Source organism: Antennarius striatus, chromosome 17, assembly GCF_040054535.1.
Source record: "Antennarius striatus isolate MH-2024 chromosome 17, ASM4005453v1, whole genome shotgun sequence".
NCBI lineage: Eukaryota > Metazoa > Chordata > Actinopteri > Lophiiformes > Antennariidae > Antennarius > Antennarius striatus.
In genome coordinates, this window is record NC_090792.1 from 10,852,131 (window position 1) to 10,872,934 (window position 20,804).

General features: G+C 41.3%; 1 protein-coding gene across 5 annotated transcripts; it reads left to right on the plus strand.

Annotated features, from left to right (window-relative positions):
* The first annotated feature begins 475 nt into the window (after positions 1-475).
* Positions 476-17,449, plus strand: aspg (asparaginase homolog (S. cerevisiae)). 5 transcript variants are annotated; one of them, XM_068338842.1, is made up of 18 exons: positions 476-2,231; positions 4,537-4,663; positions 4,886-4,921; positions 7,260-7,371; positions 7,464-7,589; positions 7,683-7,766; positions 8,341-8,467; positions 8,554-8,666; positions 9,688-9,873; positions 9,967-10,080; positions 10,171-10,290; positions 10,694-10,789; positions 12,981-13,144; positions 14,196-14,282; positions 14,778-14,877; positions 14,960-15,025; positions 15,155-15,202; positions 16,581-17,449. In XM_068338842.1, exons 1-18 carry the CDS (start codon positions 1,985-1,987, stop codon positions 16,692-16,694), a joined length of 2,067 nt encoding a protein of 688 aa, XP_068194943.1. In that variant the 5' UTR covers positions 476-1,984; the 3' UTR covers positions 16,695-17,449. The 5 variants fall into 5 exon arrangements, with proteins under 5 accessions (XP_068194943.1, XP_068194947.1, XP_068194944.1 ...); XM_068338843.1 differs by lacking the exon at positions 4,886-4,921 and having other exon boundaries at positions 478-2,231; XM_068338844.1 differs by lacking the exon at positions 15,155-15,202 and having other exon boundaries at positions 479-2,231.
* The last annotated feature ends 3,355 nt before the right edge of the window (positions 17,450-20,804 follow it).

Consider the following 20,804-nt stretch of genomic DNA (forward strand, 5'->3'; position numbering starts at 1 on the left):
TGTAAAGATAGTGGCGCATGTGGGTCAATGTTACACCAGTATGTATATTGTTTGTGGAAGCCGGTCCAACATTTGTCATTATGGACAGAGGTGGTTTTAAAACTGAGGACATATTGGATTAGATATTAATCACAAATTTAAAGAAAATGTTACATCCTAAATTATGTTTGTGTCCTGAATTACATACAAAGTATGTTATTTTTCTGATTATGAAACAATGGTCCTCTTACTTTTAGTGTTGTGATTCAAAACATTGAATTGTATGTATTTTGTATATGACGTTTATTTCTGACACTTCATGAGTAAACATAACTACTGTAGAATATACTACTGAAGCAATGATTAACTAATGCATGGTTATAATGACTTAATAGATTAAAAGAATTACTGATGTTGATATCCCATTTCTCAGTATGAACAAATAATAAAGATACTATTATTTAATAAATTAGTTCCCACTCAATAAATCACTACTGTGTTATTCACAGTTATGCCATATAAAATAATGCAGTTTTGACATCAATAACTAGTGTTACAGTTGTGTTTTATGGTCAGTAATAAACAGCAGTTTGTTGTTTTGGAATACTAATTACACGTAATTGTCTCTGCTCAACTTGTCTACTGATACTGGAAATTCTATGTAATTCACATTTAAATGCATTACTGTAACTACTTGCTTAACATCCTGTCGACACAGCACTGATGTAGTCATTCTGCAAACATTCATTCATTTATTCATCCTCTGATTCATCCTCTTTTTTGCAGGTCACACGGGTTGCTGAGCCTATCCAGGCTGACTTACTGGCAAGAGGTGGGGGACACTCTGAGCATGACGCCAGTGCACTACGGAGCCACATGAAAGACAAATAACCAAACACACACACACCGGCAATTTTGGAATGAATGAATTCACCTAAACTGCATGTTTTTTGGAGCTGGGAGGAAGCTGGAGAATCCTGAGAGAACCCACTCAGACACGGTGAGAACATGCAAACTCCGCACAGGTAGGACTCAAACCAGGAATCTCCTGGCTGTGAGGCGACAGCGCTACCCACTGCACCACCAGCATGCTGCCCATTGTGCAGACAATTCTTATTATTTTGTTGTGTGCAGACCTATTCTGGGTGCCAGTGGTCTCTGCTGTGGAGTTGTAGCTGGTCAGAACCTATCGAGAAAGCTCATTAATTGATCCTGATTTGTTATATATGGTTGATGAGGGCACAGCAGGACTGCTGTTGCCCCTCTGGCTGTATGATACTGATGCAGATGACCTACTGTGAATGGTGAGTTATCACCACCATGGCAACTTACCTTGTGGAGCTCCACCTTCAGCATTGCTCTGGGCTGAACCCCAGTCAAGCTGACCCAGACGTCTTGTGGATACAGTGCTCTCACAAATCATCATGTCTTCATTACGGTGGGTCAGCTTGACATGGAAGTGGTCACCTGTGGTAAACTGCTTCAGACTACTCATAAAAAATAAGTAAAGGAAGATGACAACTAATAACAGAACCATCACAAAACATCAACTAAATTCTGTGACAAGTGGAAATTTATTTATTTAACGTTAATTAATTTAATTAGCTCCAATAACATTTTCCACAAACAGAACAAACCTCATGTCCTCAGCGGAGTTCATTTATTTCGATTTCGGCGCAAACCAATTTAGGCCACACCCACTCCAGTGACGTCAGACCACAGCCGGTCAACCGACGTTGGAAGGAGGAAGGGGAGCGCAGAGGTGAGGACTCGCGTGTCGCATGGCTGCACGCCGATGACGTTGATCAGGATGAGGGCACCGCCCCTATTTTTTCATCCCGTGTGACCGCGATGGAAGAGCCGCGTCTCGTCCGCACAATCAGAGAAGAAACGGTCCCGCATCTCAAGGTGTCCGCAGCGTTCGAGGACGTCCGCGTGTTGAACGTACTGGACTGACGTTACTTAGAGGTCATCAACGGCTCCGTCATCACTTTGACCAGCCGTTATGTCGGATTATAACCTGACGTCCCTCGCCCGGGCTCTGTCACAGCCACAGCTAGAGTCCACAGAAGGGACAGCCGATGTTGGTTCTCCACGAAATGTTTCGCTACATCTGTCACGAAGGAGAAAGTTGTCGAGCTGCAACTCCATCGAGTCTGCCGTGGAGCCGCTGGCGTCCCCCGCCACCTCGGAGGCGCGCGTCCTGGTCATCAACACCGGGGGAACCATCGGGATGACGCTCCACGATAACGGTACCGCCGAACCGACCCGGGTGCTATCTGGCTAGCCCAGCAGGTACCATTGGGCTAGCATGTGCGTCATTACGCGCAACGGGGCAATGTGGGCACGCGTAACAGCCCTGCGTGACATGTGCTAACTAGTGCATCCCAAAATAGCACCACAACCAGCTTTCAGAGGGTTTTTTTTTTTTCTTGCGTGGGGGAGTGATATTCTCCTGTTACAACCCCATTTATATCGATCATCTATAATTTAGTCAGAGGGAATTAATGGACTCCATTGATTTTGTCACGTGTCCAATCAGACGGTGAACGAACCACACACACACCTGTGTATAATTAAATCGGACAGGTTAACGCTAACAGGTGTGTGTGTGTGTGTGTGTGTGTGTGTGTGTGTGTGTGTGTGTGTGAAGGGGATCCTCAGAAGTTCTTGAGGGTCTGGTTGTAGATGGATCAACGTCATAGATTCTCTGAATGAATAACTAGATGTTGATGTTCCGTGTTGGGCAACATCTGCAGCAACTAGTGCGGCAAAAATAAATTCAAAGGTCATCCCAGCTTCAGGAATAAACTACAACACAACCTTTTTAAGGTTATATCCAGTTTTCTATCTGGTGATCTTTGTTGAATCACTTCATACCTTTTTCTATGAAGACGTCTGCGAGTCATTGAAGTACTTCAGGAATTCAACAGGAATGTAAACTCAGATGTTAGACTTGCTACTTTCAAACATGCAGCGAGACCGGACCCAGATCAGTGAACAATTGTTGCTGTGTGTTTATTTAGCACTATTATCCAACAGTGAATGTCTTTGATGAACAAAATGAGAATAATTCTTAGATCAGGATTATTAATACAACCACAGGTAAATATTGAAGTTCCCTTTTTGGTTAAATCAATATACACTCCAGCAAAGCTGTGACAAAAACCTGTTGTGGGGTTACAAAACCATTTAAGTGTTTTACCATCAACGAAGAAAGTTTTGAAATACTGGAAACTTGTTGTCATTTCCAGCATACCACGAGAAATGACTCATCATACTCTCCAGATGATCCAGGATGACTGCTGCACAATCCCCATTCTTCATTTGCATATTCTTAAATCAATGTTTTTGAGTCTAGCATGAAACATAAGAACTTTCTGCTTTTAATATGCCTCACAATCAAATATCAAACACTGTATCGAAGTCAGTCAGAGCAGTTTTGGAATAAAAGAGTTAAGCTCCAGACCTTAAATTGTAATTCAAGGAAGTCCACCATCAATGATTTAAGGCAGTTGTGTTGGGATTCTATTCTATTCGTCAACTAAAGAGTCACCTACCTTTACAATTCAGAGAATGAATGGGTGATCGTCTTTTTTTGAAGAATTACTGTTCAATTTCTTTACCTGGAAAAAAGCATTTCAAAGTTTAGAAGGAGTCCTAGTCACATTTGAGGAGACATTTTTCCAGAAAGTCAGTAAGGCTATTGAATAAATTTTAAAATGCTATTGAATAAGTGTCTGTAAATCTGGTCTGGCCCTGGAGCTGGATCACACTGTTGGGTGAGCTCAGCTGTGTAAATTCATTACAGTATTTTCCGCACCATAAGGCATACTGGACTATAATAATATAATAATTTGTTTGTTTTATAACTTTTTTTCATATAAAAGGCGCACCGGATTATAAAGCGCACACAATAAAAAATAAATGGTGGCGGAGTGCGGCATGACTGGCGGCCAGACTGCCTGCTTGTTTTCAGCGATCATGTTTTTCACCAATATTAATATGAATATTAATCCACATATCAGACGTACTGGATTATAAGGCGCACTACGGGTTAGGCTTTTAGGTGCGCCTTATAGTGCGGAAAATACGGTAATCTAAATACACAGATCATATTGTCTCACATTTGTCATGCCAATTTTTTTTTTAGCTAAGGTGTCACCTGGTGTTTACAAGTAGCAAATACATGCTAACCTATGTTTGAATATGCCAATTTGCAGTATTTTTGCTCATAGCGCTCAAGGGTTATGATCAATGAGATCTTTTTTTTTCTTTACAACCATTTCACATCTAACATTTTTTTTCTTTTTCTTCTATAACGACTGTATTAACAGCGCTTCACTTCAGATTTAGTAATCCAGAAAACGTGTGTACTGCTTAAATCAGTGAATTCATGAATCATAATTATTTCAGCAAGTGTGTAATTTTCGACAATTGCCAGTAGGGTGCAGTATGAGACTAATGTCACCATCTTAAACTGTTCAAATGAAAACTAATCCTGTGAATGGGAAGAGGTGAAATAATACAATAATCAATTGTTTATGTAACCTGCAGTACTCGCCCCAAAAGCCAATGCTTTTGTCCAAAGCCTGCGCAAGTTACCCATCATCCACGATGAGACGTACGCTCAGCAGACCTGCCTGTATGACTATTACGGATCTGAGTGCACCCTGGTCCTGCCGTAAGTGCATCCACAATCGCTCCCTTCTCAGTTCTTACAAAGACATAAAAAATAATTTAAAAGGTATTATTTGCCCCTCAGAGTGTTAATAATCAATCATCCTGTAGCAGAAAAATTATTAATAATTATCCCATGAGCACATTGTTAATAAAAAGAGGAAAGAACTTTTTCTCTTCCCAATAATAACTTTAGTGACTATAAATTCCTTTTTTGTTTGAACAGGAAACCAACGCCTCATTCTGACCGGCTGTTTCACGGGTTCTGTAGCACTAGTTGCATTGTGTGTGTGCCTGCCTTGAGCTTGACATTGGTTTGATGCCTCAGCTGCTGTAAAGGCTGCATGTTCAGAGAATGCTGGCCCAACAGGAAATACATTCTGACGTGGCCACTGGCAATAGGAGAGAATACCAGGAAGGACACCAGAGCACACAGCTATGTATTTCCTGAATGCTCTTGTGTCACTTACTGAAGTCACCGCTGTCAGCAGCCAGCTCGCTGATTTTAATACATGTGAGCGGAGAAGGCCAGCTGGCTTTCTTTAGTGACTAGCTGCTGCTTGACCTGCTGGGAAAAGCAAATCTAACTTATTCTGTTGCATATTTGATCCATATTATCGGGAGCACATGCTGCTTAGCAGCGTGAGCGGTACACCCAGCTGATCAACACTCTCTTTAGGCTCTCACTAATCTCCATGCCCCCTGCATGATGAGTACTGCTGTGAAAGCAGACTGAGCAGCGGGGTGGAGTGGGATGTACAGTATGTTAAAGATAAGGCATCCATGTATTTATCAGAAAATCTTGAGATTGATTGTACAAAGGTAGTTTGTCATCTCTTTGCAGGGCTGTTCAATTTACTGCCTTAAAACCTCAAACAATTTCTGTTCCGTCATCAATTAGATGAGCTCTTGGTTTGTTAAAACGCAACCCGATAAAGGTCTGAAATAAGTGCCTCATTTGGACTAATTAACATAACATTACTAACACAGCATTAACATTGCTAATAATAGAATTGCATTCAGAGCAAATGTCTCCTCCAAGCCCCAACTATCCTTTTCTAATTCAGTCATATCTTTATTTAAAAACAAGCTGATAGCCTTGCAACCATAATTTACAGCTCAGACAGCCTCAGATTAATTTCTATTTAAATCTGACGGATACATCTGGATCCACACCAAAATGCCCACACTCGTGGATAGCAATTCCTGAAATATGCCTGAATTCAAATACAAATTTTTAGTCAGGATCCATTTATCCCACCGTTAATCCTGCTTACAGAACATTAAATTGATGACAGTTGACAACAAAACCTCCTCTATGGTGGTAATGATATTCAGATATATTTTAAATGTGATTCTGACCATGTCCTCATTATGTTTACTGTACATTTGTCTTTCTTGGACATTACTTTTTAATATTTGTCCTGAGGCGATGTTGCATCAGTATCATCTGGAGGAGCCTCGTGTGCAGTCAGGGTACATGCAGCCTGTGTTGGATGGAATTAGTTTGATTTATTGAGAGCCTTTATTCATGAGATGTTGAGACTCAGTGCCACAAGCTCCCACCTCCCCCCTTCATCCTTCTTGCAGACCCACACACTCATTATTCTTGGCTATGAGGCTAGTTATCATGTATGTTAATGTCTGATTTTGCCACCCCTTAGGCTACGCTGCCCAATAAGGGAATATTTAATGATTTAAATGTCGCTTTCTTGGAGCACTTTGGCGTGAGAATTATCAACAACATATGTTGGAGGATCATGTGTAGACTTAAGGCTAATTAGAGGAGAGCGTTGGACCCCTGGTCTGATGGACCGGGGGGCTTCCTGCTCGTTCCCCTGCTGTGCCATTCAGCTCCGATTGCTGTGTTATAAATCTACCCTTTGGTGGTGGTGGTGGGGCTTGTTTCTTTGAAAAGGGGGGATTAGGATAAAAATATTTGCATGCCTGTTCAGCCCGTCCACATTGCGTCGTGGGTGGAGATGTGGGGCGCCCTTACTTGAAAAAATGCAAGGCTCGTCTCCGCAGTGGAAATGAAACTCTGGCTTTTGCTGTACCTGCAGTGTCTTTTCAAATCACCCTGAAGATGTATCAAATGAGCCTGTCGTCCCCCTCGCCTTCCTTTGTGTTCATATTGAGAGCATTAGAGTGGAAGGGAATGACAGCTGTTGAGGAGTGCTGCTCCTGCGAGCGGTATACCTGCCGTGCCCCTCCCGTTTCCATTTCCAGCACTGCGTTTCTGAAACAGGTTCCTGCGCCCTGCTGCTGAAACAGACGGCCTACGGTAGTTTGTCTCACTTCATAAAGTCTGCTCGTTTTCTGAGCGTTCCCCAACCATTCGTTAAACTCACTTCTCTCATTCAATTAGATCTTGATCCAACTTTGTTAAATGAGCACAATGGAGATCCATCTTTTGCTGCAGTGACAATAATCATTCAGTAAACCTCGTGTTCTTTGTGTTTTTGAATGTTTGCTCTAACACAGACTAAAACTACGGATTCAGTGTGAGCTGTTTGTCCTGCTTTGGTTTCCTTAAACGTGATAGTTATGTGTTTGTATATAAGGATGGGAAGTGATCGATGAACCTCTCTGTCCTCCAGGCTGAGTAAAGGCAATAAGAGGATAGTCTACACTGTAATAGAGTACAACCCTTTGCTGGACTCCTCTAATATGACGACAGACGACTGGGGTAGAATTGGAAAGGACATTGAGGTGCATATTTCTAATAAAAGTTTAAAATCATAAGGTACAGATCATTATGTTGTTGCCATCTGAACTGATTTCACGTTCTTGTCTGATTTTAGAAAAACTATGAAAACTTTGACGGCTTTGTGATCCTTCACGGCACGGACACCATGGCCTACACCGCCTCTGCCCTGTCCTTCATGTGTGAACATCTGGGCAAGCCCATCATTCTCACTGGTTCACAGGTAAGAGTTTTCAGGGGTGAAAGAGGCAAAAAGAAGCCAGATGCTTGTGTGACACGTTAACCTGATAACATCCGGTCTGACTGCATCTTCCAGGTGCCTATCTATGAGATGAGGAATGATGGCCGAGACAACCTGCTGGGGGCACTACTGATTGCCGGCCAGTTTGTCATTCCAGAGGTGAGTAAATGGAGATTTCACATACTGTACATGCTGCTCGTCTATACATGATGAATTGAACAGCCTCAAAAAAGTCAAGTCAAGGAAAAACGAAAAAAAAAACAAAACCAAAACGAAACTTTCTTTTTATGAGTTTTAAAAAAAATATGTGTGGGATTGATGCATGATAAATTAAATGATCATAAAAAGAATGAATTAAAATATTTTAAATTCACCCGCATGTTAAGAATTGCTCTCTTCTGCAAAGACAGGCGTGAATCACCTTGACAGGTAACAAAAGCTCTACAGAAGAACTTGTCTGATGAGAAAGCTTTAAAAGAGACTGTGTTTCGCAATAAAGTACTTAACAATAACCTGGACAGGAATAGCATTTCAATGTGTTATTTATGTCTGGTACCAACTACACACCATCAATTTCACCGCCATGAGGGACAAAATTACACGTTTTCAGTGAAGGGTTGTTTTGAATGAATTTTGTGAAGCATCTGTATATGTTTAAATGTTGCATGTGTCTGTTATGTACTGTAGTCTCAAATAAATGCTATGTATTCAATCCATCTTTGTTTCTATTCAGGTGTGTCTGTATTTCTACAACAAACTCTACAGGGGGAATCGTGTGACCAAGGTGGATGCTGGGAGTTTCAACGCGTTCACCTCTCCTAACTTGGCTCCCCTGGCCACCGCTGAAGTCGACATCACAAGTAAGGGGACAACATCAGCTGGTCTGTTATGTTTTTCTTCCAGAAGGGGTCTTTGTTCATTTGTTTTGTGACGTCTTTCCTGTCAGTCAACTGGGATACGGTGTGGAGAGCAAACACCACTGCCAAGTTTCAAGTTAGCACCGAGCTGAACAGGAATGTGGGTCTTCTCAGGCTGTTTCCAGGGATCACTGCTGCTACGGTAAGTCGTAGTGATGCTGTTGGTACTCTGTCACGGTAACACAGTGAGGTTCGCTCCATTATTGATGAGTCATCACCCAATTTCAAACCAACATGAAATATAATTTGGTCAAAATGTGAAGGGAAGGAAAAATCGGCAAAGCTTTTACATCTTCAAGAAAAGGAGATTCATAGAGCATTAAAATTTAATGAAAGATAAATTATTAAAAGGTTACTCACTGCCCAAACGTGTAGTTCTGTTGAACTGCAATAAAATCTATTTAACTTTAATTTAATTGTGCTATTACCTGTCCTTCGTTCCTTCCCGGTCATGTAAACTGCCATCAAAGCTCAGCCCAGAGAAAGATGAGAGGGACTTATGGGCCATGACCGATCACCCTGTAAAGAGAGAGGCTTGGCGTGAATGCTGTAACATTTAGCTGCACCTCCCCCTGCAGAGGCTGCTGCAGACTCTCTTTACTGTCTCAATCTGCTCTTACTGCCCGCTTCGGCTATCAAGACCGCCGTACGACGCTTAACTGTCTTTTACGAGGCACCGTTTTGATTGGGAACCGGGCCCTCGTCTGCTGTATAAGAGCTTCATCAGTAATCTGCGTCAAACTTCTTCTGTCAAAACTGCTTATCACCTCAAAAAAATACCAACTGAACCATAGACTTTTAATGTCAACTTCTCACATTTTATAGCCACTGCTGTCAACATGCCAAGCGACTGAATGCAAGCTAAGACCTTCAGATTAATTGCTCTCCTTCCTGCCATTTCATTCATCTGCCATTCTAGTCATATGCCATGGCTAATGATGTGGTATAGGGCCTCAGGATGCCAGCCAACCAATGACTGAGAGACTGGTTGCATACACAGCACCAGATGGGCTTTTAGGAGAGTAGACGGACTCGTACGTTGGACTGAGAGACGGTGCAGGAAAAATAACACGGAATACTAATTCCTCACTTAGGTTCTACAAAGTCAGACTCTGCCAGTTAATTTATGTTTCTAATGTGAATCTTCGGTACATTCGTGTCAGGTGAGGGCTTTCCTGCAGCCGCCCATGGAGGGTGTAGTCCTGGAGACCTACGGCAGTGGAAACGCCCCTGACAATCGTCCTGACCTGTTGGAGGAGCTGAAGAAGGCCACAGATGCTGGAGTCGTCATCATCAACTGCACCCAGTGTCTGAGAGGGACCGTGTCGACATCTTACGCCACTGGCAAGGCACGTCACCAATTGGTCGAACCTAACCCGTCATTTTGTATTATTTTCTGTGTCTGAATATCAATCAAGTGATGTTATCCCATTTTATGTCAGGTGTTGATTGACGCCGGCCTCGTAGTTGGTGGAGACATGACTCCAGAAGCTGCCCTCTCAAAACTATCCTATGTCCTGGCCAAGAAAGATCTCGATCTGGCTGGCAAGAAAAAGGTTTTGCATTCACATTCAGTAATGTGTTGTTGCATCTTCATGGTCACACGAAGTGAAAGTTATATTTGTATATCTTGTGGGACCGCCCAGATGATGGCTCAGAACCTACGAGGCGAAATGAACTCCGACTTAGCTGGAGCCAAGCTTTCTTTGACCGACAGTCGTTTCATCCAGATCATTGCCAAGTCTCTGAGCGTCAGCTGCAAGGAGGTGAGAACACAACAGACACGTGTAGTGTCACATCTCAAGTTTAGTTTTTTATTTCAATCTGCTTAAGACACAGATCTTTTTTTTCTTTTTTTCTCTCATGTCTGAGCACCAGACGTGAGATTTTCTCTCTTGGTTGTCCACATAGAATCATTTATTTGATGGAGACAGGCTATTGCTCTTCTCCCTGGCACTCATCATTGTTTGTGTACTGTTCGCCTCAGAAGAGGCAGCCAGTAAGTGGGAATCGGCGTAAACGATGTGTGTATAAACCTAAATAATGTCTCTACTTGTCACTTCTCCAAGCTACTCAGCTCTTTTCATTTTTTTCTTATCTGAAAAATCACATTCCAGCCCTGATCAGACCTGTGTATGCTTGTTAAAAGACTGTTGGTGGTGTCTGCAGGACCTGGAAGCCATCCGTGATGCTATGACCGCCCCGCTGGCATGTGCTGCTGCAAAGATTGGAGACCTTGATGCTTTACAAACCTTAACAGAAATGGTAAGCCACTCCAAATAAACACACTTGATTTATAATGACCTATTTTTCCACTGGTATCCATGGATGTAATAACCCTCTCATGGTTTGTTTCACGATGTTTTATTAAGGGTCTTCTGTTGTGATCAAACTCAGACGCATCAAGTATCTTATCCTGTTCCCAGGAGTAAACTTTATGTCAGCAGAGCAGCACCGGACCCTACTTATCTCAATCCTGTTTGTTTTGTTCGGTCAACGGACGTAGCTCTCTGGTGGTTGGTTCTCCAGGATCAGTGTCCACATGTCTGACTGTCCATATTCTACAATAGGAATCACACAAATTCATGGCAAACAAAAGATGAGTCCGTACAAGAAAAGCAGGCCTGGAGTTGGCCGGGCGCTCACATGTACATGTTTGCAATGACAAATTCTTGGTGACTGCCATGACTGGAGACAAACCTTTGTTCTGGCTGTCCATCCCAATGTCATGAATGTGGAGTCTTCTGGAGAGAACTTCTTTTATATTTGCTACTGAGATTTAGTCTGGAATAATTAGTTGTCACAATTCACAATACATGTTTTTAGATATTGAAGATTTATGTATAAAAATTTATGTGAAAAAAAAAATGTTGAAAGGTGTGTTGAAAGCGATGACATTTTACTTCTTAAGGGTCACTTGCTCTGATATTCTTACAACAGCAGCATAACTCAGGAAGAGAAGAGGAGGTTCTGAATATATTTCACATTTGATTGGATAGTAAATGTGGGATTGTGATGAGAATTCTGGGAAATGGAATGACTTTCATTTTGCTCAGGAGACTTAAGCAGAAACATTTGATGAATCTTATCACGCTGCACCGATTCTGAGAAGTGTCTCACATGAGGTTATTCTTTACCAATAAGTGTGAGTACTCTGTTCTGACTTCGAACAGGAAACTGTCTTATCAAAGTTATTCGGGATTAGATAGGATGGCGACACGTGCACACACAGCGGCTCCTCTCTCTCCCGCTAGAGCGGTTCTTTCGTGTGTGTTTTTTTTACTGCCTGTGGGTCTGAGAGGACTGTAATTTCATCCGTGCTGTATGTTGTGTATATATGGTACATTTGACAAAAAAGTTGACTATGACTATCTAACTTCAATGGAATCACATTGTATGATATACTCAAGTCACATGTTGCTAAACGGGCTCATTAGAGTCAGTTTGAGTCTACAGCAGTGTGATGTGTCCATGGCCTTCTCTGGAAAGAAAGGTATTCCATATTTATCGGAGAAGCGTCACGGATTAGCCAGACTCCACACTAATCTGCAGACAATGCTTTACACTAATCTGAGGTTTCCACTTTGAAACAGCGCTGATTTTATCAGTCTTGATTGCCACTTGGTTACATGCCGAGAAGAGGATGTATTGTAATTATCAATGTTTGTGTGTTCGTCCATCTGTCCGTCCGTTCGTCCGTCCGTTAGTCCACCAAATATTTTTGCAACTGTTGCAGATAGAAAGATGAAACATTTCTCTGGCGGTAAAGGGGTGGAAAATGAGATGATGTCTTTGACCTTGAGAAAACTAGGTCAAGATCAAATTAACTTTTGTACACTCAGGAACTGGATACGATAGAAAGACGAGGGAGAAGGCCAGTGTGAGTAAGACCATAGATCAAAGCTAGTGCTTTAATCTACTGATCTATAAAGTGGGTCAGGGTAAAAGTTTGAGTTCAGGGTTGTCGCGGGATGTTGCAGTCTCTGACTGCATTCTTGATAGACGTATTTGAAGCATACATGTTTGGGAATTTGACAAAATCGACTTCATCAGCCCAACATGTGAATATGTTGGGCTGATGAGTTGTTAGTCTCTGATTCTTGCTCCGCTTCATGAACTTTTACACTACAGGCAAACTGCAGGAGTCGACCACAAACAGTTGATGTGCTGCTGTTCAGTTTGGGTGATTGCTATGGCAACGTATAATGCATTATCAAACCTCTGTACCTAGGTGCATGTTTTACACCTGAGATAATTCAATGAAATCATGTAAATCATTTTGCATTTTTATACAAAATTTGTTGATGAATGAAAAATCTGGAGTATTTTCAGTCAGGTCCTTAAACCTCCAGGGTTACGTTTGACTTTTTTTTACATGCTGTCATTCAATGTGTATTCAGTCTACTTGTAGTTAAATGTGCTGCATAAATTAAGTTCCCATTGCCGTTTGGTGCAGGGCAGCAACTTGTGTCTGGCCGACTACGATGGACGTACCCCCCTGCACATCGCTGCGTGTGAAGGCCACCTGAATGTGGTGCAGTACCTCCTGAGCCATGGAGCTACAGTCTACGCTAAAGATCGTTACGGGGACACACCCCTGTGCAACGCTGTACACTTTAGGTGAGAAACAGGCCTGATGTGTTCCTTTTCCTGTGTGTCTTGAAGTGATAATGTTAATAATGGAGTTGAAAACGTCTTACATCCCCATTTTTTTTTAGTAACCATTGAGTCTTATCTGCTTCGGAATTTTATAATTTTAAGATAATGAAGCCAGGTGTCATAACTGTTTTTATTTGGCTAAAACAGTTTCTAAAAATGTTTTGCATTACATTGTTAACTAAAAGCCACGTTTTCATGATGTTTTTTCACCTCGGGGTTAAAACGTAAAATGAGTATAAGCTATGCCAAATTACTGCTGGTCTATTTTAACCACGGTCACATCAAGTATGAACTTGTTTCCATTTGAGGTGGAGGTGGAGGTGGTGGTGGTGGTGGTGGGGGTACACTAGAAAGCTAACATGCTAAACCCGTTCGATACTACACCTCTCTCCTTCCTTTACTTCCCCTGAAAATATTGAATGAAATCACAAGACTAGGTCATGGAGGTGGCATTACTGAAGGTATGCACAACCTGGTGCCTAACAGCCAAATGCCCATATATGGAGTGTCAGGAGTGTTAAGCAACAATTATGGGGAGTGTCCTCTAAACCAGTCCTACCAACCTACGTCCCATCTCACACGAGATACTGGCTTCATTCTGACGCTACAGGAAATCTTTTGGCCCTAGATCTACGTTCTTCTAAAAGATGAAGCATCATATTGAACTTTTTGTTACACAACAAGGTCAGCTGTTACTTCTAAAGTCAGCTACTCATTTATGACGAGATTTGGGTGTTGTGATTTATTGTTCATCCCCTGTCACACTCACTGCCATTGAAAGTGACTCGTGCGTGGGTGGTTCATTGCAGGGACAAGGAACATGCTCCCACATGTCAAACTCCAACCACTGCCAGATCAAATGTGAATGAAAGTCTAAATACTGCAGATTAACACTAACAGCCTTATAAGTTATCCTTTTTAATCAGGTTTATCAGATAACTGTATCAGTAACCAAAGTTATGTCCTTAATGTTAAACGAATAACTCAATTGGATGTCCTCTTATTAACTTAGGCACAAGGATATTGTGCAGCTGCTGAGGAAGACTGGAGCCCACTTCTCCAGAGACAAGATGGATGAAGTAGGAACAGAACTCTGCAGGTGAGACTCTTTCATCATTCAAGCAAATACAGTCGCGGCTTTCTGTGTCGCTCGGCCTTACACAGCGACCCATCCTTCATAGCTGACACAGGTTCAACCAGTTGTCTCACTGCTACACAAACTGTAGGAATGCCCCCTGGCAGCATTGCTTCAGATCTGTTCTGCATCAGTAGCGTTAGCGAGCATAGGACACACTGACCGGCCCTTGTCAAGTATGCACCAAAGACACTCGACAGGTTTTGTCAAGACAGTTCCAATTTACTGTTTCAGAAACACACCTTATTTAAGGGACAATAAGAATGGCTTGTGTGTCACCCTTGTGAGTCATCTGTTTCATGAATGAGAAATACTTTTATTTATTTGCCTGATTTTGTGGGCTGTTTCAGACTAATCTCTTTACGCAACTTATTGTTCTCCCAAGGTCTGATTAAGAGTATTGATAATAACAATTCTGGCTCATTTCTGTATTAATAAATGTTGAATCCTGTGTGTCAGCTTGGCAGCTGTTGGTGACCTGGAAGGCCTGGAAATCTGGAGTCTTGCCGGAGCAGATTTTACTAAACCGGGTTATGACGGACAGACACCAATTCAAGTGGTGGGTTCTCCGGAACACGTGATCTAATGAAAGAACACTTGAAATGTCATAAAGGCTTCCTGATTATTCTTATTTGTTCCAGGCTCAGGCTGTCGGTCAGAACAAAGTGGTGCCATTTTTAGTCCAACTCCTCAGCAGGAGATCCAGGGTAAACCCTGTTCTCTGTTCTGCCTGCTTTGTGTCTCTTTCATGCCAAATACTCACAGATTCAATTCAATATTTGTGGAACAATTCTCTGCTTTTAATTGATTTGTATGTTTGTCTCGTTTAATTCCAGACAGTATTTGATGGATTTAATGAGTATGATGAGTATGATAGTGATGAGGTAAATCCGATGTTGTGAATGTGCTTTTCCCAGTTTTATTTTTAATTGAGCATGATGTCACCCTGTCATAGTTGGTTTGACTCCACTTTATCCACTTGCACACTGTCATCTTCAGAAACCATCTACCCATCCATCCACACAGGCTTTCACAAGACAACAATATATAGACAATAAAGAGCAAATACACTCATTGCTGGTTACAACCTGCAACTTCACCCAGAACCAGGAAGAAACAATATTTACATGGGCAAATATTGTGAGAACATCACACTGAACTCTGCTGGAGTTTCAACCAAATACCTCCTGACTAATGACAGCCCTAATCACCAAGTCCCAGTACATATTACCCTTTAAATAACACATAAAGCATAAGAAAATACATTTAAAGGTTTTAAGAAATGGAATGTAATTGACCAAATCAACTGAAAACTTATCTTTGAACTGTCCTTGTTAAAAAAAAAACAGGCATGGTTTTGGAAAGAATGATTTCCATTGCAATAATGTTATTAATCAACTAATAATTTTGATAGACTCCCTTAATTCAAGATAAATATATATACATAACTCCTGGCTCCATGATAGAATGAAGAAAAGAGAAGTAAAGAAAAGTGCTGAAGGAATATTCCTAAATCTACCCCTTCATAGATGAGAGCCTCCACGGAAGAGACTTGAAAATGTGGCGAAGAAGAAAAGAATAATCTTAGTTGGATGACCAACAACTACTGAGCTATGATTAATCGATAGTTTGAATGTTCAGAAGCAAATATATATGATCATGAGGATTCTTGTTCTCTAATTACAGCTGGTGAAACCAGCTTCTTTCAGATGAGTTAATTACGATCACGAGGAGTCTAGTTCGCTCATCATTAGCGAAAGCTTTATATTTGTAAAATTCTGCAGCTGCCGTCGACAAATCTCTTCAAAGATTTTTCTCTGTCACTCAAGTTGGTTGATAGCTATAGCCTGGTCACATTTTTTTTGTCACTGAAACTAATGTGTGTCTGTTCCAACCAGATCTTTCACCGCGCGTTGTAACAAATAGAAACAGTTGAGGGTTCCAGCTTCTTAAATGGGAGATCTTCCTGTGTTGTCCATGTTGTCACAGATTTAATTCTATAAAATTAAAATGTTTAGAACAGCTCTTATTTTGAAAACCAGTTATCACTTGAATTCAGGCTAAACATGCGTCAGACCTACACTGATACAATCTTATCACCCTCTGCCCATCGGTGCCTGCTGAACCTACACAGCATGCTTTACACTGGGGTGTTCTGTGTTTGTGCTTGTTTGTGGAGTTTGTGTAGTCGTGACGAGAGTTTCGTTACTTCTTGCCTCAGTGCCGTCGTAACCTTGTCTCTCCTTGTGTCTTTTCTGGCAGAGCATTGGAGGCATCGAGTTCAGCGCCTCCACTACGAATGCACTGGCTAATAGTCCCCCAAGCAACAAGAACTGTTCTAACCCTTTCCCCACGTCCTGCACAAAGTCCTGCTGAATTTGGGTCGTCCTCACTGTGAATGCTTATGAATGCTGGGTGCTTGAAGCTATTGCTTCTCTCCGTCCTTCCCTACAAACTCATCAGAAGCACAAAATTTTTAATTATTTGTTGTGAGCATTGTATGTATGTTTTTGCCACAGAACTGTTTATATAATACATGATTACAATGTTTTAATAAAGTAATTATCAGGGAATTAAAATGAAACTTGATTTTAAAAATCTCATTACTCCCCAGCAATAAAAGACTGGAATAAATCTTTATTAAATGCACCAAAAAGTTTTCAAGAGCACTGAAAGCTGTAACATTAAGTATTGTATTCTCTGTAGCACTGCATTCAAGACTTCTGGTGTTACTAAAAAAATTTACTAAAAAGGGTATATTTGCTTTATTTTTATGCTTATTTTTACAGTGTGATAGAAAGTTTTATGTTTCATCATTCAATCTTTGAGGTCATCAAACTTTAGCAGTTGTAAGCATGTGACCCTGATGCAGAGGATTTTATTTCCTGTTGTAGTCACCTTTCAGCCTTTCAGGCTTGTCGAGCCCATTCCTCTCTGATATGTGTTGGAAGGGTCACATTGCTGCCTTTTATAATGACAATAAGGAATAGCCCGCAATTTCAAGCGTTTTGTTGATTGTGTTCTTAGTTCTTATACTCTTGTTCTTGTGACTTACCTTTTAATTCAGTTCAAGACATTTTTGTTCTCACTTCATTATCCTCTTCTGTTTGGAATATTTAAATAAAACATTACAAAAATTTCTGAAATGACTTGGAATTTATTCACCTCTGAAGAAACCAATACATTAAAAAAAAAAAAAAGTTTCAAAGCTGTGTTTTGTTACACCAAACCCTGAAACTGCATTCACTGCTTACTAAATATTCCTGAGCAATTTCCAATTTGAGCTGGTTTTGTGCATGAACTAGCTCACGTCAAACCGATTTGCGGAGGTCATTTCTCTTAATGTGCACAGTTCCTGGTGGTCTCTGAAGAAATGTGTTCTGAATGATAATTGAATAATGGCTGCAGCCAGCCTGTGTGAGGAATACTACATCCAAACCAAACATGGAGCTTGTTTTGTACACCTTTCTGTGTCAGTTCTTACTAGAAGATAAATTCACTAAAAATTAGAGAACCGTTTGAAGACAAAAGTGAGATTATAACCCATCTTGACCATGTGACTTCTCACCCTGTACTGGCTGGTATTTGCTATCTGTCTGAGGGTGGCTGCCCGGTTGTGCTCTCGGCGGAACCCAGCTCGTCCGGTTAGACCAGCATGGGCCTCATTCCACCTTGAATGAGAGGCTTGTATGAACCTAGCCCTAAAAACTCTATATAAAGAGCTCCTGCGTTCACAACCAGTCAGTTTGGGTAGGGATGACACCGACGACACACCATTGAGACAGGACCGCGATCACCTTCTCCAGGTAAGCAGACTTTGACTTTGCGGCCCTTTGCTTTTAACTGAAGATTAATCTTGGAGCATGTAAGGCTCTAAAAATCTTCTATTGTGATGCGTTCACTATAGATGTTTCAGGAAAGTAATTGTAGCTGCTGTTTTTTTTTTCTTTTCTTTCACCAGTGGACTCAACTGTTTGAAGAACGGACTTTTGAAGAATTATGTGGTCTCTCTGATTAAGTGGTTCTCAACAGTTCAACAGTTCTTTGAGAAAATTGTGAAATGTTTAGGACCACTTGACCTGTCAGACAAATGCTGGGAAAACACGCTTGGGATGGATCTTTAAAAAAGAAGTACAGTATGCGTCTAAGAGATGACTTTACCTGACTTTTAACACGTTGTGATTTCTTCTTCCTGTTTCCACCACGTGTTCTTCTCTCATTGTGCCCTCTTGTGTTACAACTCGTTCTAGCACACACACACGCACACACACACACGCACGCACGCACACACACACACACACACACACACACACACACACACACACTTAACAGTTTTGTTGCTATAACGACTTATGTAGTTGAACTTGATCACTGTCACTATTGAGAGGTTCTGATTAAAAGACGTTCTGAAAGAATCTTTTGTCTCTGAGTCCGTGTGAGATGATGGAGTCTGGTGGTCGCTGTCCGAAGTGCTAAAACTCACTGCTGCTACGGTAAAAACGACAAAACCCACTGCATCTAAAGTCATTTTATTACAATCTACCAAAACAATGAAAATTCGATGTCTATTTTTTTGGTGGCAGTGGTTGAATAATTAGATACGGGTCACCTTTTCCTGCTTTTATTCTACCTTATTCATGAAATGATGATCTGTCCTTTCACCAGCAGATCCGCTTAATGCACCAGACTGCAAATATTTTATTTAAATCAAATACACGCGTTTGCATTCAGATCTTTTCCTTTCAGGACCGGCTTGACGTGGGAAAACCGAACCCAAAGACTCAAAATCTGACAATTCTAGAAAAGAAAATCCAAACGTCTTTCCCCCCGAGGTGCAGGCTACTTTAAACTATATAAATCATTCATGAAGCACTGAGCACCGATTATTCCCACTCTCCTTTCAAACAGATCCTTCTCCTTTCCCTCCTTTGATCTCCTCCATGGGCCAAGAACTATCAATATTTGCTAAACGTTTCTCACAAAACCACCGGGGGCCCCCGCAGAGGTCCCACAGACAGAGGAGGAGCCGTGGGCCCGGAGGCTTTAATGACATGCCCACCGTGGTTTCCCTCTGCCTGTGCAAGGACAGCAGATGTTGGAGCGCACGGAGTCTCCGGGGACCTCCGGTCCCTGGAATGTCATCAGCGGCAGGGAGAAGGAGCCCAAGCCGGACCTCCTCCAGCGGGGGGAGCTGGATGGCGTGTGTGGTAAATCATCTTTATCGTGGATTGGAATGATTGGTTTGCGCCCTCCCAATCAAAATCAACCTCTTGTGTTTGTACTGGATCAAAATGATCTGCTCAATTTATGACTTTTTCTTCTTGCTGCAACTTAAAACTGAACGAAATCAACAATATATACTCTCTCTTCGCGCAAATATGAATTAATATCTGATTAAGTACATTAAGTCATGGAATTGATGAGAGAAACATGGTTGGAAAGTCGCACACATGACATTTAGAGTGGAGTGTCTCAAACCGGAAGTGTGTCCGAAACAACGTTGTGTGAGAGGTGGCACGTGCTCCAGACAGAAACATATATGATACAACATGTTCCAGGATCAATACATTTTGTTACATAAATGATCAGAAGTGATCATACAAACTGCATGTGCAGGTGAACTGAGATGATGTTAAAAGGCTGTTAGGATGGTAGTCATGTAAACTGATGGAAACAAGATGTGCTGGTGCTGCATCCGGGGTGCACCCCTCCTCACCCTCATAGCCAGCTGGGATAGGCTCCACCATTGAAACCCAAGGCAGATAAGAGGCAAGAGGAGATGATTACGATTGGCTTGTCTACAAAAAAATGGATGGATGGATGGATGGATGGATGGATGGATGGTTTCAAACAGAAATCTGGGTCAACACAGAAATGTAGCCTGAAGGCCAAAGATAATGACGCTAATGCTCAAAATTAAACTTTATACTCTGGTTAGTCTGTCCCAATAATTTTCTGACAATGCAGTGAATGTATTTTTTATGGTTATTATGGTAGTGACATTACAAATATTTTATTCTTACTAAGCAGCGATGTTTGTCACTTTTTTGAATCAACAGTTTTATTCTCATCAATGGTGAAAACGGTTCATTAAAAACAAATTGTGAAAGATCTTGTTTCTTGTGATGGAATATTCTTAAATCAACCCCTTCAAAGATGACATCCTCTGGGAAAGAGACACAAACACATGTCAGGGAGGTCAGCCATTTTCTCTGTAGTAAGATGCACAAGATGATTCACAACGACAGAGCAATGAAAATTCATGTTGGTATTTGAAATGATAAATTAAACTATAACAAACAACAGTCATCACACTCAGAATTTGAATTATTCAAAATCACTTTAAATAATAGTTTATAACAATAACTAGTTGTTTCTTAACCACGTTCATTGCACTGCTTGTTTTAACAAACAACATGAGTAGTAGTTGAAACACATGGGTATTTTCACAAAGAGGTGGAGGCTACTGACTTATGGCGAAATGTA